Source organism: Camelina sativa, chromosome 4, assembly GCF_000633955.1.
Source record: "Camelina sativa cultivar DH55 chromosome 4, Cs, whole genome shotgun sequence".
Taxonomy (NCBI): Eukaryota; Viridiplantae; Streptophyta; class Magnoliopsida; order Brassicales; family Brassicaceae; genus Camelina; species Camelina sativa.
In genome coordinates, this window is record NC_025688.1 from 27,638,052 (window position 1) to 27,654,551 (window position 16,500).

The window sequence follows — 16,500 nt, forward strand, 5'->3', positions numbered from 1 at the left end:
AGCTAACAAATCTTGTAAACCTTTAAACCTAGAGGTTAGTCATTTTCAGTCAAAACAATAAACAAATGGTTGTTTAATTCTCGCATATGGGTAGGGTTGGATTGGTATTTTAAGGTTACTACTAAACTGTTCTTTCCTATACGCTGTTACATACACTTTCGTTTTCTCTCTAACTGTTGAGCCGATGGCATATTGGGGCTATTGGCATCTGCCGGAATCTGTCTCTTGATTTTATTTTTAATCGAATCACACGAAGAACTCAAGAACAACGAACACATAAAACAGAGTTAGGCTAAAGATCGATATAAGAACACACACAGCTTTACGAGTTCGATTATAACTGTTTGACAGAAATTTACGTCTCCACGAGGACTCTCCCCCAGCAATTCACCTTATAATCAGAATGAGCGTTGGGATTTCTCACAGTCTGACTCTGAGAGCTCCAAAAAGATTACAATGCAGAAAAAAGAAGAAGGTGTACCGAGTTAAAAACAGAATCAAGCCTTTTAACAACACTAACAGCTAACACTTTCTCTCACAACAAGTATCTTCCTTCCCAAAACAGTCTCATTCAATCAGAGTATTCTTCATGTAGAATACTTAGTAAAACCAAGCTAGAACGAACGGTTCAACTTGATAATTAACATCAAACCATGAACAGTTGGATTACATATCAATATCAACGAGACAAACCTTTTTACAGATGTATATACTCCCATTAAAACGTATTTAACTCGTCTTCTCAAGGAAAATGTAGTTTTGAGAAGAAGTAAGAAGAACATTGAGCTCATAATACATATGGTGAAGCCATCCATAACCATTAATATTATAGCATCCTCAAAAATACCAATAACCTTTGAAAGAACAAAGTGAATGAGCAATCGACGCAGGAGTAAAGTGATTATTAACTTTCTAGAAAAATGTCCGAGCTACGTTAATGTAAAATGTTAATCCGTAATCTTGATGATATCACAACCAGTTTTTTTTGCCCCCTAGTCAAAATCTGTAAACAGAGATAAATTTTTGACGCTTCGTACTTGCTTTGCAAGTTACACATGCAAGGAGACAGAGAGGACTCCATTTACTACTTCAATTTGAATTGAATTATCTAAAATAGTAATAACCAACTACAACTAAAGTGGTAAACAAAAACCGAAAGTTGATCCTCCCGAGCTCTGGTTGCTTCGAAAACAATCCGCAAGTAGATGTCCAATCCTCCGGATTAGGTCCTGATCCTGGAAGTGGTACCAAATTCTCGACGTAAGGAGATATAACCGAAATATTTGAGGAGAGACAGCAAATCTCATCTTTCGCTGGATGATATTTGAACAACCTCTTGTGATTGTCATAAAAGACAAGATTCCCAAACTTAGAAACTGTGACCAGCGTGAACCAACATGGGTGGTTGTTAATAATGATACTGGCTAACTTTATGGAGTGAGTCTTACTCCATATATCTCCTTGAGAATCTATCATGCTGAGTATTTCTAGTTCCCATTCTGGCGCCTTTTTGGTTTTGGCTATGGCTAGACGGCCCTCAAGGTTCACCATGTGGATTTCCNCCAACTACAACTAAAGTGGTAAACAAAAACCGAAAGTTGATCCTCCCGAGCTCTGGTTGCTTCGAAAACAATCCGCAAGTAGATGTCCAATCCTCCGGATTAGGTCCTGATCCTGGAAGTGGTACCAAATTCTCGACGTAAGGAGATATAACCGAAATATTTGAGGAGAGACAGCAAATCTCATCTTTCGCTGGATGATATTTGAACAACCTCTTGTGATTGTCATAAAAGACAAGATTCCCAAACTTAGAAACTGTGACCAGCGTGAACCAACATGGGTGGTTGTTAATAATGATACTGGCTAACTTTATGGAGTGAGTCTTACTCCATATATCTCCTTGAGAATCTATCATGCTGAGTATTTCTAGTTCCCATTCTGGCGCATTTTTGGTTTTGACTATGGCTAGACGGCCTTCAAGGTTCACCATGTGGATTTCCCAATTGAACCACGTACCTGGAACCGACACATTGCGGAACTCTAGTGTGTGAAGGTTCAAGGCTAGTAATTTGAAACACCAGAAAGTGTACAACCAGTAGATTGACCCATTCACACACACTGACTTCCTTCCCACGTCAACCCTGTGAGGAGGTGGATTAAGTTTCCTCCATTCACCAGTTTCAAGATCAAGAACCTCGCATTCTTCAACAGGAAAAAAACACATCCTCACCACTTTGTAGCAATCCGTAACTTTGTCTCTACCGAATCCCATAGCCCAATTTCCCGGAAAGAAAGTGAGGTATGGTTTGTCTGCAAATTTTTGTTTTTTGATGACTTAAAGTTAAAGAATCTTATATACAAAGCATATAAATACAGATTACCTCTTAGCTGATGTTCAAGAATAAAGGAAGGCACGGGATGATCTGGGGTACAAGGGAATCGCCGGAGTTGTCTAGTCGATGGGTTCAAAACATTGATCCAACCTGGTTCTGGGATGCAGAACAAACCCTCACATGTCAGGGACGGTCGTGTGGCATCATCATTACAGTAGTTTAAATAAACCATATCGATCTCTTCGTCACTTTCGAATCCCGACTTGTTACGGTCATTGACAGCCAGGATTTTCCGGCGGTTGTTGTTGTTCTGAACATTCATACGCCTCTCCACGAACAACTTCGATTCCAGGATTGATCTCCATTGTTTTGAAACAGTTTTGAATTTGAGTATTGATTTCAAAGGCAATCCAAGAAAAATTTCTTCTAGTAGCTCGGGAACTATGTAAATCATCATCGTCGGATTAGGTTCTTCTGCAAATTGCAAAACTAAACTCGAAAGTCCAGTTTTGTCTTTATTTTATTTTATTTATATATAGATAAATCACAACAGTATTGAAAAAAAAACTAATTCACAACTGTATGAAACTATTTAATAATATCAGAGACAAAAAAAAAAAAAAAAAAAAAAAATCNATCCAAAAAAAAAAAGAAAAAAAAACTTTTAATTTTTACCAGAACCCACCCGAAATATTTCATTATTTACTATTTAGCCCAGTCAAATTCTAAAAGAATCATTTAGGTCACCTCTATCTCTCTCTTGTGCTCTCGTGCAGCCGAAGATCCTTCTCTGATCGTCACTCAAATCCAGTAAGCTAATTCAATCCTACTCTTCAATTTCCTAAATTCCAAATGAATAATTTCTTTAATTAAAGTTTTCGTCTTTGGATCTTTAGTTTTCTTCACTGATTCAGCTAACATTAGCGATTTGTCGGATTCTTTCAATTGGAATTGGAATTGAACTCAAGTGAAGTGGCTTACATAAATTTTCAAACTTTATGATTTATGTATTGTTGGCAGTGGAAGATGAGGAGGATCCAGCAGCAACGAAGAAGAACAGCAGCAACAACACAGATGATGATGATGATGATTTTGACATAGAGCCTCGTGAAGGTATTGAATTTGAATCCGAGGATGCTGCTAAGATTTTCTATGATGATTACTCTAGACGTTTAGGTTTTGTGATGCGTGTAATGTCTTGCCGAAGATCCGAGAAGGATGGAAAGATTCTTGCTCGAAGATTTGGTTGTAACAAAGAAGGTCACTGTATTAGTATCCGTGGTAAGCTTGGATCAGTTAGGAAACCAAGACCAAGCACTAGAGAAGGTTGCAAGGCCATGATTCATGTTAAGTATGACCGTTCTGGCAAATGGGTCATTACCAAATTTGTCAAAGAACATAACCATCCACTTGTTGTTTCACCTCGCGAGGCTCGCCAAACTCTGGTCAGTATATACAAACTTAAACTTCATTCCTTATGCAATGTAACACGAAGTTTTTTTTAGCACAAAGTGTATGAGACCATTTTGGTAAATTATGTTGTTGTAGGACGAAAAGGATAAGAGAATTCAAGAACTGACGATAGAGCTGCGAAACAAGAAGCGCTTATGTGCAGCATACAGGGAGCAGCTAGATGCGTTTGCAAGGATTGTCGAAGAGCATAGTGATCAGATAGCCAAGAAAGTTGAGAACGTAGTGAACAGTTTGAAAGAATTCGAACCTATAGACCGTGAGCTATTGCGAAGTAAACAAGATGCCATCTAAGCCAACTATGTATGCTTGCGGCTGTATATTCTTTCAATCGGTAAAGCTTTCTCTACCGCCTTTCCCGATCTTCAATGGTTTTAGTGTAATCTAGATGAATCTTATTTGTTTATGTAATGTAATTTGAGAAACTGTGTAACCATAATAGAGTAGAAGAGAACATGAAGGTTTACATACAAAATCAGGTGTCAGGAGTCAGGGTATGAATTTAACTCTTGCCTTATAGATCGGTACAAATGTGGTTGGTTCTGCAATCTTATTATATAAAGTAGGGTTCCCCTTAAACAAAATCAAGTAGAAGCTGACAAGTGGCACTTTTCATGTTGACATATGTGTATTTTCTAAAAAATGTAATTTCAAAGATGTACAAACACAAAACTATACTCTCTTAAATATATGAAAATAATAAATTATACTTTTCTATTTTTTGGTATTATAGTTCTAATTTAAAAATATGAGAAACATAGTCTTTTATTTTTGGTTATTATCATTCTTATTTAAAATATACAAGTATAATTTATTTTTCGATGCCTTTCTTATATTTGCTTACCTTATGTATATAGAACACAATTATTTTCTAAAGGTAAAAAAAGTAATTTAATTATTGGAAAACACCCAAGTAGGGATGTTAAGAATGGGTTTTAACCCGATGGGTACCCGGGACCCATGAAAAATAAGAAACCCAAAGATCTGATTATTATGTTAAAATTTCATGGGTTTTAAATGGTTCGGGTACCTATTTTAGAGAGTCCTATTCGGGTTTATCTTATTGGGTTATGGGTACCCATAAGACTTCAAAAAAAAATCAAAGACCGAGAATCCCATCCTTCACAAACCCCAAAACCAACCCCAACAAAGAAAAAAAAAAAAATAGAGAGTCTAAGAGCAAATAGAAATCTCAGAACTATTGTGAGACCTCATCTCTCTTCATCATCTTCTTCTACTCTCATCCCTTCGATTTTTTGCTTCAATGGATGTTTGATTTGCTCTGGGACTGCGTTTGGTGAGCAAGATTTGCGTCTTTCATTTTTTAGTGTTTTTAATTTTTTTTTTCTTCTTTCTTCTTTGTGTTTGGTTGCTGTGTAAACTAATGGCGGATGTTCTTACGAATCTGAGCAACTTATTTTGACTTTTGTCTGTTTTCATTTCTTCTTTCTTCTTTGTGTTTGACTTTTGTCTGTTTTGTTTTTACGAATCTGAGCAAAAATTAAGATTGTTACTTAAGAATAAAGATGTAATTATGAAATTTTGACTGAAATTCCATTGTTGTTTAGATTCTGATCAGGTTTTGGAAGAACCATGTTTAGATTCTGATCAGGTTTTGGAAGAACCATAGGAGGAAAAATGAGAATTTTTTTTTGTTGTTGTTGTTTTTGTGATTTGATTTTGGTTTTTATATTTATCTAGATTAACAAAACTCTTAAATATATTTGGTATACTTTATCTATATGATATAAAATTATAAATTTTTGAAAATTGTCATAGATATAATAAAATAAACAAAATACATAATATAAATCATATTGGTACCAAAAAGCTAAAGACACAAAAATTCATAATGCAAAATGCAAAATACATCATATAAGATAAAAAAAATCGGGTACCCATGGATTTACCCACAAAACTAAAAACCCGTTCGGGTTTACCCACAAGACCTAATACCCATTCAAATTTTATGAGATCGGGCTTTTTCTGGGTGGGCTTTTTTCGGGTTCGGGCCGGGCTGGGTTTTTTTACCCACCACAACATCCCTACACCCAAGTCATATATATATATATATATATATATATATATATATAAAGTTTCACTCTCTCCTTATGGGTCCATTTGATATTTATTTAATTTATTTTTAAAACATATACTAATTATTTTTAATTAAACCTATACAACACACTTAGTCATATACATTAATTCATACTTTAAATATACACTTTAGTACTAAGTTTGTAAATGAAATTACACAAATTATGAATTGACTATTTTTTTTCTCCATTCATTTTCAATTAAATACCCTATCAATTATAATTATAATTCCTCTAATTTAATTTTAAGAAATGTAACTTACATCACTTCTTATCCTATAAAAAAAATCATTATCACATCCTCCTCCATTATATGTCAAATCCTAGATATTTTTTTTTGTTCTTGCATTGGTTGAAAACTCAACAAAGAAGTTTAATAATATATATTACATTATTCTCAATTTGATTTCTTCTTTGTTTTTATGTACTTCTTCCTTTCTTATATTTTTTATTCAAAATACAAATGTATTTATATGTATAATTAAATTTTCATGGCTATAATAAAATTAATTAATCAGATTAAAAAAATATTATTCTAACCATCTCACAATAAGGGAATCAAGGTAAAGTTAAGGAACCATGCATCTCTATTCTTTACTTTGAATGTTAGATTATTTCTTACATATTCATGTATATCTATTTGATTCTTAAAAATATGTAATGTTCTAAGGAAATAAATTTTTGTAATATAATTATTAATTATTAAATCAATTTTTCTTAACTCTCTCTTACCTCCAACAAAATTGTAATACATTTTTTTGAATACTTATCATTATATTTAGTTTCTGTTTAAAGTTTAAACATATAATTACATAAAGAATGTAAAAGTTGTAATACAAGCTAACATAGAAATTAAGTAAAACAAAAAATCCTACTAAAAAGAAAGTGCCACACTTGTCGTCCACATGCCTATTGTTTACTTGCAAGTTGCAACTATGAATTAATTAATAATTGGAAATTTTGATTAACTATATACTTATCCTAAAGTCTACTCTTTGAGTCGTCCTCTTGGCTGACACGTTCAGATTCTAATTAGAAAACCCTTGTGGGGTTCGAATCCTTTCATTACCAATGATAACTCAGTTTACCTCAAGGTATGTCTCTTCTTACACGCATACAACTATAGGGACTTTTGAGCTTTTGTGGAACATATATTGATTGGATTCTCATCATTGTAACATATTGTTTTTTATGCAGCATGGACGGAGAAGCTCAAGAGACCCATTTACTTCAAGGGATTCCAGACAATTATGGAGGTGTTAAGGTGGACTTGACGGAGCCAATGACTATTGAAGATTTTGTCCCAAAGCTGAGGGCTTCACTTGTCGCATGGAGAAGTCAGGTATTTCATTAAGAGACCACTTCAGATTTGAGCTGCCTTAGATTGTTTCTTTTCTATCTATAAGGAGACTCTTTAGGATAAAAATTATAGTCTACTACTGTCAATGAGTTGAGATATGGATATTTGCAGGGGAAGAAGGGAATATGGATGAAACTGGCTGATGGGCTTGACAATCTGATTGCACCAGCGAAAGCGGTAATTAAGAAGTTATGTTGTAATGTAAACTATATGTTTTTTTATTAATTGATTCTTCTTGTTCAATTTTGGTGATTGCATTTTTGTTTTTTGTTTTTGTTTGTGTCAGGAAGGGTTTGTATGCCACCATGCCGAGAGGGAATACACAATGCTTACATCTTGGATCTCTGAGCTACCTAACACTCTTCCTGCCAATGCGTCCCGTCGTATTGGAGTTGGTGCTTTTGTCCTAAACAAGAATACCAGAGAGGTAACAACTTATTAGCGTCTACTTTTCTTGGTCCATCTCTTTGAATCCCAATGGCTCGATAAAGACTCAAGTCAGTAAACAGATGTAAGCATTTTCTTTTGGAATGTAGCCAGTGATTGGACTAGAGAGGCCGTTAATTTCTTCTATAATGTATAGGTCTTCTTTTTGTCCTTCCGTACCATGATGTCTGATTATTTCCGACTAGTATTTTGATCTCTGGCACGATTACAACAAACTTGAACCAGATATTTCCATGTGTAGGTGCTCGTGGTCCAGGAGATTGATGGTCATTTCAAAGGTACAGGAGTGTGGAAACTACCTACCGGTGTTATTAACGAGGTGCGCTTATGGGATTCTCGCACATTGTTTTTAGTTTAATCTGATCTTATACCTAAAGGAATATTTACTAGTACAAGAAGCTAGAGTTTAAAGCTTTAAAGAATTGACAAAACCAGCCTAAACAATATCGGTTTTTTTCTTTTTGCTTATTGCACTTCCCTATGATATCACAGGGTGAGAATATTTGGGAAGGAGCACTTAGGGAAGTGGAAGAAGAAACTGGTGTACGTATCTAGCTTCAAATCCCTAATAACATCTATTGTTTTTTGGTTTTATGTCGATGTACTGGAATCTAAATTCGTGTTTTCTATTGGTCTTTTACTTCAGATTAAGACAAAATTTGTAGAAGTCTTGGCTTTCAGGTAACAAGTTACAATATCTTCATACCATCTTCCCTAGATCGGTTCGGTTTAATTAATCTTGACTTCATTTTATTGTCCTCTCGCAGGGAAAGCCACCAAGCATTCTTGGAAAGAAAAACGGATATATTTTTCTTATGTGAGTTAGAACCAATCACTTTTGAAATCAAGATACAAGACTCTGAGATCTTGGCTGCTAAGGTAAAACCTCTTATATGTATATATTTTATAATGAAGCTGAACCAAGGATGATTTTTAGTTATTGTAGATGTTTGTGATCTCTCTTGTTGTGGGGTTTTCGCAGTGGATGCCGATTGAGGAATATGTAAACCAACCCTGGAACCAGAAGAAAGAGTTGTTTAGGTTTATGGCTAACATCTGCTTGAAGAGATCGCAGGAGATGGGATACATGGGTTTCTCCACTGTCCGCACAACGGGTAGGGAGAACTATCTTTACTGCAACTCTGATCATGCCAACCTACTCAACGCAACGCGTGGCCTAGCCTCCACCTCCACTCCCACCCCTCGTTGAAACCCTCTTCATAAACATGTTTATGTTTCTTTGTTTCATGTCTATTGTTCAATAAAAGCATCAGTCTAGTATACTATATTGATAAGGAAACAGTTAACGATCTATTTAAGAACACTGTCACTGAACCAAATGAGATGAGAAGGTGAATCTTACATAAGCCCATAGAAACCCTAAAAACAAAGATACATCAACAATGTTTTAATTCGTCACCAGAAAAAAAAAACTATTTACAGAGGAGAAACAAGAAAACAAACCAATCAATCGAATAAAACACTCTTTTCTTCTGTCAAATAAAACCCTAAATTAAAGATCAATTACTGCTGCTAAAGCCACCACCTTTCATCATCTGAAGAAACTCCTTGTAATTGACTCTACCATCACCATCTGCATCAACTTGCATAATCATCTTCTTACAACCATCTAGGGTTTTCCCTTGCTTGAGTCCTAAGGAAGCCATCACAGATTTCAACTCCTCCACAGTGATAAACCCATCTCCATCTTGGTCAAACACGTTAAACGCGTCTTTCATATTCTCTTCCTCTGTTTCTCCATCGTTCTGATGCTCGTCTACGATCGAGCTGTACAACGACTCGAACTCGTCTATGTCGACGCATCCATCACCGTTTGCGTCAATCTTATGAATCATTTGAGTAAGATCTTTGTCTGGTATGTAGATACCTAGATTCTCAAGTGAGTCGTTGAGCTCTTCCTTTGTGATTCTACCGTCGCCGTTCTTGTCGAACATCTGAAAAACCCGTTTGAGCTCGGACGGATCTATTCTTTTCGTCGGCACAGACGACGACGAAGAGGAAGGAGACGGTAACATCGTTGGCGGGGACGGTGGTGAGTTCTTGTGGAGAGTTTTGTCGAACCAAGAGAGAGGGAAGAGACTTCGTAGCTTCTTTGGTACTAAAGAGAGAAGAAAAGAGTTTAGTATGTTGTAGAGAACAAATATTCTCACCATAACTGTTGAATCAAAACCCTCTTTTGTGAAGAAAAAAAAAACAGAGAGAAGATCTGAGAAACAGAGAGCTTGAAACAGAGCTTGTTTGGTAAATAGAGAGAAACTTGGAACTTGTTGTTGGTTTTTATAGAAAGATAGAGAGAGAGATTCATTTATTATAACATTATTAAATAATATATCTTCGGGAATTTAATTTTCTTTTTTCACGCCTAAAATACAACCGTTGAATCTTTTTTTGTTTAACATAAACGTCCTTTACTTTAACTTTTCACTTTTCTTTGTTTGAAGTAAAAAGTGGAAAAGAATGAACAAGTGCGAAATTAATCTGAAGATGACTTTTCAAACATTTACATTTTTACGAAAACTCTAATACTAGTCTTCCTATATTCAAAGTAGTCTCCGTTAAAGATTAAGATACATGATCACAAAATCACATCTTACAATACACGGCACTAATATATAAGGATCACACACACATATTTACAATTTACATCTTATGTATCTTGATATATGTTATGTGTCTTAATATTTGTTATAAAATGGACAAGGAGATTGAACTAGTAAGGAGAAAAAAAAAATACTCAATAGGTCTTTTAATAAAGAAAGTAAAAAGAAAACGCGTGAAGAAGGTAGAGAGAGAGAGAGAGGTGTAGTTAAACATAAACATCGCTTTTCTCTGATAAATTAAAAACGAAGTAATGTCAAAAACGCGTTGTTATAATTGTTGGTGTTTGGTTCCTGTCCCCATTTGTTGTAGTTTAATTGATTTATTTCTGACTGTGCACCTGCCGGTCTGGTCTTCTTGCATTTTAAGACTTTTTTTATGTATCATTCTTTTTTATCGTATACGTAAAAACCATTGAGTCTTTTAAAGGAAAAACCTACCAAACGACTTCATTCAACTGATCGTTTTCTTCGATAACCGCGTAATATGGACCGAGATCCGACTAACTCGTACGTTTTACCTCTGTAAGTGTTTACTTTACAGGTAGGATTGAGATATTTGAGACGTACGTACTCTTTCTAGAATCAGTAAAAACAAGTGTTGTTACTTGTTAATGATATGATATAACTAAACAGTCTCAACGGGTCTAAAGAGTAAAGAATTAAAAGGAAGACAAAATGGGGGACCAAAAAACGCGCCAAGAATGACGCCCGTTGGAATTATGACCGTTGGATCTCACCTCCACTTTCTAAGGTTTAATTTGTCGCTCTTCTATTGGCGGTTTGCTTCTTCTATCTTGGACCCATCCTGTTCAATAGCTTACAATTTTTCATTTTTATTATTCATATTTGCACTTCAATTGGATGTACATTAACTTATAAAGTTTAGTTAGAAGACAAAAATGTTCGTTGGAAAGTAAACTAAAGAAGAGTCATTGGCGTTGGGATAAAATAATCTATATACGCTAAAAAGTGTTGATAATTTTTTCCACCAAAACGGTCTATGACCTAATATCTTATATCTAGAAGACTAGAACTCGAGTATATGTATAACTAAATCAATAATCGGCTTCACTTATAGTATAATTAAACACTAATCCTCTTCCTTAACTAATTAACGAGGCAAAACTGTTTGGAACTTGCGTGAAGTTTCATGTATATCGTCCATTATAAGTATAACATCATATCTTTCTAATCATTGCATATACTGTTACATTACATGATTATCCTGAGTGTAAATTATGCTGAGCCTTTAGATGAATTTTTGTGTAGAAGACAGGAAATTAAGAATTAGTAGAGCATAAACTTAATACTCAGTTTTGGTATTTACTAGATTAATGCATGGTCCATGGATATAGTTTAAAACAAGTATAAATAAATTATGAATAATATATATTTTATATATATATAGATAATTAAACTAATGAATAAATCAATCATATATTTTGAGATTCTCACGCGGGGGTGTGGTGTAACGGGATCCAAGGACATTTGACTTGTGAGGAGTGTTTATGGACTTCATATGGTTGTTGTCTTCCAGCTCACCCAAGCCAGCTCCACTTATATGATTGATCATACTTATAGTTGTCATTATATATTGTTATTAACTGTATTTTCTGGTTCAAATATTCTTTGTATATGTCATTAAGAGAGGAATTATAAAGTTTTTTCCCTTTTAATTGACATCATGGTCTTCTTCTTTTTTGTGTGTGTGTCTTTTGTTATTAAATGTATGTTTACTACAATAACAATAGGTTGCAATGATTTTAGTTAGTGGCCAACCTCACTCCTAATCCCCAAACTGTTTATCATCCCACGTAATTTCATAAGTTTAGGTACCCGTACCACTTTAACATTTGTTTTCATTACAAGATAATGTATATTGTGGATTATTATACTTACACTTTGTTGTTTAATCCGGATTATACACTTTTTTCCAAAGTGGACCATCCATTACAGTAAAGATGACGAAACAATTGCTTCAAAGGTATATATAGATATATTGTTTCGCCGGTGAGACATGAGAGAGAGAGATTGCACTCGTCTTAAAACACTTTTGAGTTCGTGTGCAATTGTGTTTAAAGAGGCTCAATGGTTCTCCCTATTAAGACCCGAAACTAGATTTTCTTTACAATTCAGTGATGATACTCACACTAGAAAGTCAACTGCTTTATGAACATCAGCTCAGTTTATCGGAATGCTTCAGTTTCAGTGGCTAATATATTCGATGGGGCCATGATATTCAACAGATCGAATTTGGAGCATCTATATGGTTTGAGAATACAGAATTTAAAACATTTACCACTAAAAGACGCAAAACCTTTGTAACATCATTGTCTAAAATCTAAATAAGTAATATATGGGTGAAAGAAAAAGAAAGAGAAAATCCTTAAATTATTCACTGCAACAAAAAAACATTTCCAAACTGTCACACGCGGTTTCTCTTTATAACACAACGCCTACTTGTCTAGTAATGTCAACGAGAAACATTTAGGGTAAGCAAACAGTTTGTCGTAATTAATTAGTTATTGACTTTATTACACATTGGAGTTGCACAATCAGGCACATATTCCGGAAGAGAGAAGACATACGCATGTCTTATGAATAATTGACTTTACAAATTAATTTGGATATTATCTAGCATAAGTGCATAACCATGTTCTGTTTGTATATCTTAATTTCCTGGAAAAGATTAACTTATACATCGCTTGCAAGCTCAAAGGTCCATCCGTAAAGCCAGTCAATAGTTAACCATCGTATGATATGATCATTCTTTACAATTTACACACATAAATAAAATTAGTAAGGTGGTGGAAAAAAGTGCCCACACGCAGGATCGAACTACGGACCTTCAGTTTACAAGACTGACGCTCTACCACTGAGCTATACGGGCTATTGCTTTCCATTTTCTCATTACGGTATATATCATATATAAAACTCCGATCCTCGTTTAATAGGACTAGTGTTGAAGTACGTGAGATAAAGAATGTACGAGTATGAGATATTATCGGCAAAGGGAGATGTACCAGAAACAGAGTTAAGATGAGATGTAGACATTCTTCTCCGAGAATTAACGAACCTTTCCGACCAAAATACCAAACTCTAGGCTTCGACAAGACAACGACTTGAGCTTCGATTTGGATAATAATTAATACTATATGAGTAAATATGAGGAAATAAAAGGGTAAAAAATTAAAAATCCGAGCTTGGACAAAAAGTAAAAAGTCTCTTTTTTATTATTTTATTTTCTCATTTGAATTAAAAAATCTCATTCTCGTCCTCCGTGAGCAAACGACAAGAAGAGATCTTTTTGGAAATTAACCGATCGAGAAACCAAAATATACGACGTCGTCACAACCGATGAATGGGACTCACCGTCACCATCTACTTCAACTGGTCTTATCATGCCGTAAAATCACAGCACAAGTAACTCAACCAGGATCTTCAACGATCGTAGCCATGGCTTCATCCTCCGAACAAGAGTTCCTAGCCAGAAGCCGTGCTAATCTCTACCGTTTCCCTCATTCCAACAATTTCTGGGACTCAAAGACCGCCTCACGCGTCGGCGAGAAGCTTGGCCTTCGTTTAAGAGAGCTTGATGTCGACGCTGTCTCCATTAATGCAGACGAAGAGATCTCTCGACCTATTCATCATCGTAAGAGGGTTCTTCCCTTGTTTGATTCCGTTCGTCGTACCGGTATTAGAGTCGACGGAACTGAGCAATTGAATGATGTTGGTGTTCCGGTTATTGTAATTCCCAGAAATTAGGGTTACCAATTTGGGGATTTTTTTTGTTTTTGTTCGTACAGTTTCTTGTATTAGTGAGAGATTTTACAGAAACTAAGGGGAGGTATTGGTTTGAGATTTTAAGAGAATTTTAATGACTTTAATAAAATCATGGAAAGTATAATCTTGCTGATTCTTAGTGATTGTTTAGAAAGTTTTTTAAAATCTTGCTAATTTGTTTTTCCTAATCTTGTAAAATCACTCATAAAATCTTGTAAAATCTTGGTCAAAAAATATTGCACAATATCTTTGCCAAAGTCATATATCTTTTTTATTCAACGCCTTTTGACATAATCGTTGGTTTTGGCTTTATCACAAAAAAAAACATACTCGATCTCCAAGTTGCAGGTACAATACAACTAGACTTGCTCATCTTCTTTCTATGCATTAAAGTATTCTATCTTTGGTTGAATAAACATATTGCAATTACGAGTGTTGAAGATCATATGTTAGGATGTCTTTTTTTTCGAGATGATGACTAACGATAGTTGCTTATCTCATCCCGTGTTCTTATATTGAATTATACGTTGGTTTTGTGTTCATGTATTATTATATATTCTTTCTGTTATCTAGATTATGTACGTTGGTTTATGTATTATTATATACTCTTTAGAGTGTTTGATTTTTCGTTTCTTTGACTAGTGAGATAATCTAGTGATTATCTATATTTTTCTTATCATTATTTACACATATATGCTTAGTTAATGGGAGATTCCCAAAAGAGTAAGGAAAAGGGTTCATATAGTCAATGGGGACCAGAAGAGACAAAAGTGCTAGTAGAGTTACTTGTTGATGGAGTTCACCGAAACTGGCGTGATAATAGCGGTAACTTTAGCAAGTTAATTGTGGAGCAAAATTTTTTACCAGTTCTTAGTGAAAGACTTGGATGCCAAAAAAATCACAATCAGTACCTAAGTAGATGGAAATACTTGAGAGAAAGGTACAACCATTATTTAGATCTTCAACGCTTCAATTCTGGATTTGGATGGGATCCTGAAATGAAAAAGTTCACTGCTCCGGATGAAGTGTGGGAAGAGTACTTCAAGGTATGTATTTGATTAAATATGGTTTAAGCATTCACCATTATTTTTTAACGTACATATCATGAGTGATATATATATATATATATATATATATTTATTTATTTATTTTTATCTACAGAAACATCCTAAACATAAACATCTACGATATGAGTCAAACGAAAGATTTGAAGATCTTCAACTCATATTTGGATGTGGCTTAGCTACCGGTGGTTCCGCTATTGGAATGGGTGATACCACTGATGATCGAAGCTTTATTGGGGAGAGTAAAAGAGTGAGAGATAACATAATCGGTGATGAAGCTTTTGAACCATCATCTCAAGATCCATCAGCATCAAGAGAATGTGATATATCACCACCCTTTCAAGGCACCAATCCCAAAGGTCGGTTGGGCAAACTTCCAACAAAGAAGAGGCCTAGAACCTTAGCTACTAGTAATGTGGATAAGCTGAAAACTGATGAGGAGGACCCTATGATCATAGTTAGTAATAAGATCCTAAATGTCATACAACAAAGATAAGAACGACAACAAAGGGAAGCAGAGAAAAGAGAAGATAATCTAAAACTGGAAGCTGAGGAAAAAGAAGCTGAAAAAAAAAAACAATGTTTGGGAAGCGATGAAGGAAATTCCTAATTTAGAAAATCATATTCGCTACAAAGCAGTTACCTTGATTCACTCGCTTGGAATGAAAGATGTCTTCATAGACATGTCAGTAGAAGAACGTTTTGGTTGGATTCAGAGCAATGTTGGCTCTATATGATTATAGCAATGTTGGCTCTATATTATTGCTTTTGAGTTTTTTTTTTTATATTTTTTTATCTCTTGTTTGGTGAGACAATATTTTCCTACTTGGAATTGAAATTTATTTTTTATTCCCAGATTTTCTTTTTTTGTGTTTATATGTTTGATGCATAGTGGACTAGAACATACATTTAACAAACATAAACACGTTGAATTATCTTTATTCAGATTTATCAGCTAACTTATAAATAATTTTTCAGGGACTGTATATCATGGATCACATGATTGTGAGAGGGGATGAATCTCACCATGAAGATGACGAATCAGAAATAGACATTGTGGTATTACTACTGAAATATACGACAAGAGCTTACTGTATGAACAAACGTATTGAGCGTCCGATTCGTAAGCCTATCACAAGAATTGGCTACATTTACCTGGAGAAACTTCTAAAGGAAGATCATAAAAGCTTTCGAGAGGTATACCGTATGTACCCTGAAGTATTTTTGAAGTTATGTGATATTATCAGAGAAAAAGCTTCTTTAAGAGATACCCGACAGACTTGTCTTGAAGAAATGGTGGCTACATTTTTGCTCACCATGTCAAAA

At 34.7% G+C, this 16,500-nt stretch overlaps 6 protein-coding genes and 1 non-coding gene across 8 annotated transcripts; 4 read left to right on the forward strand and 3 right to left on the reverse strand.

Annotated features, from left to right (window-relative positions):
- Nucleotides 1,105-2,787, reverse strand: LOC104782841 (F-box/kelch-repeat protein At2g43270-like). Its single transcript, XM_010507890.1, has 3 exons — nucleotides 2,382-2,787; nucleotides 1,587-2,310; nucleotides 1,105-1,165 (listed from the first exon to the last, which is right to left on the reverse strand). The coding sequence occupies exons 1-3, from the start codon at nucleotides 2,785-2,787 to the stop codon at nucleotides 1,105-1,107; spliced, it is 1,191 nt and encodes a 396-aa protein (XP_010506192.1).
- Nucleotides 3,054-4,351, forward strand: LOC104782842 (protein FAR1-RELATED SEQUENCE 5). 2 transcript variants are annotated; one of them, XM_010507892.1, is made up of 4 exons: nucleotides 3,054-3,143; nucleotides 3,354-3,446; nucleotides 3,510-3,778; nucleotides 3,882-4,351. In XM_010507892.1, coding segments are annotated over exons 1-4 (579 nt in total). In that variant the 5' UTR covers nucleotides 3,054-3,142; the 3' UTR covers nucleotides 4,098-4,351. The 2 variants fall into 2 exon arrangements, with proteins under 2 accessions (XP_010506194.1, XP_010506193.1); XM_010507891.1 differs by having other exon boundaries at nucleotides 3,354-3,778.
- Nucleotides 6,919-9,020, forward strand: LOC104782843 (nudix hydrolase 6). Its single transcript, XM_010507893.2, has 9 exons — nucleotides 6,919-6,993; nucleotides 7,097-7,241; nucleotides 7,371-7,436; nucleotides 7,546-7,686; nucleotides 7,948-8,025; nucleotides 8,199-8,249; nucleotides 8,353-8,387; nucleotides 8,474-8,585; nucleotides 8,689-9,020. The coding sequence occupies exons 1-9, from the start codon at nucleotides 6,971-6,973 to the stop codon at nucleotides 8,914-8,916; spliced, it is 879 nt and encodes a 292-aa protein (XP_010506195.1). The 5' UTR covers nucleotides 6,919-6,970; the 3' UTR covers nucleotides 8,917-9,020.
- On the reverse strand, nucleotides 9,047-9,993 carry LOC104782844 (calmodulin-like protein 5). The gene has a single exon (XM_010507894.2). The coding sequence runs from the start codon at nucleotides 9,878-9,880 to the stop codon at nucleotides 9,227-9,229; it is 654 nt and encodes a 217-aa protein (XP_010506196.1). The 5' UTR covers nucleotides 9,881-9,993; the 3' UTR covers nucleotides 9,047-9,226.
- TRNAT-UGU lies at nucleotides 13,146-13,217 on the reverse strand. Its single transcript has one exon. It is a non-coding gene; the product is annotated as a tRNA-Thr (tRNA).
- LOC104782845 lies at nucleotides 13,569-14,234 on the forward strand. Its single transcript, XM_010507897.2, has one exon. The coding sequence runs from the start codon at nucleotides 13,685-13,687 to the stop codon at nucleotides 14,090-14,092; it is 408 nt and encodes a 135-aa protein (XP_010506199.1). The 5' UTR covers nucleotides 13,569-13,684; the 3' UTR covers nucleotides 14,093-14,234.
- On the forward strand, nucleotides 14,815-15,830 carry LOC104782846 (uncharacterized protein At2g29880-like). Its single transcript, XM_019244375.1, has 2 exons — nucleotides 14,815-15,156; nucleotides 15,272-15,830. The coding sequence occupies exons 1-2, from the start codon at nucleotides 14,815-14,817 to the stop codon at nucleotides 15,668-15,670; spliced, it is 741 nt and encodes a 246-aa protein (XP_019099920.1). The 3' UTR covers nucleotides 15,671-15,830.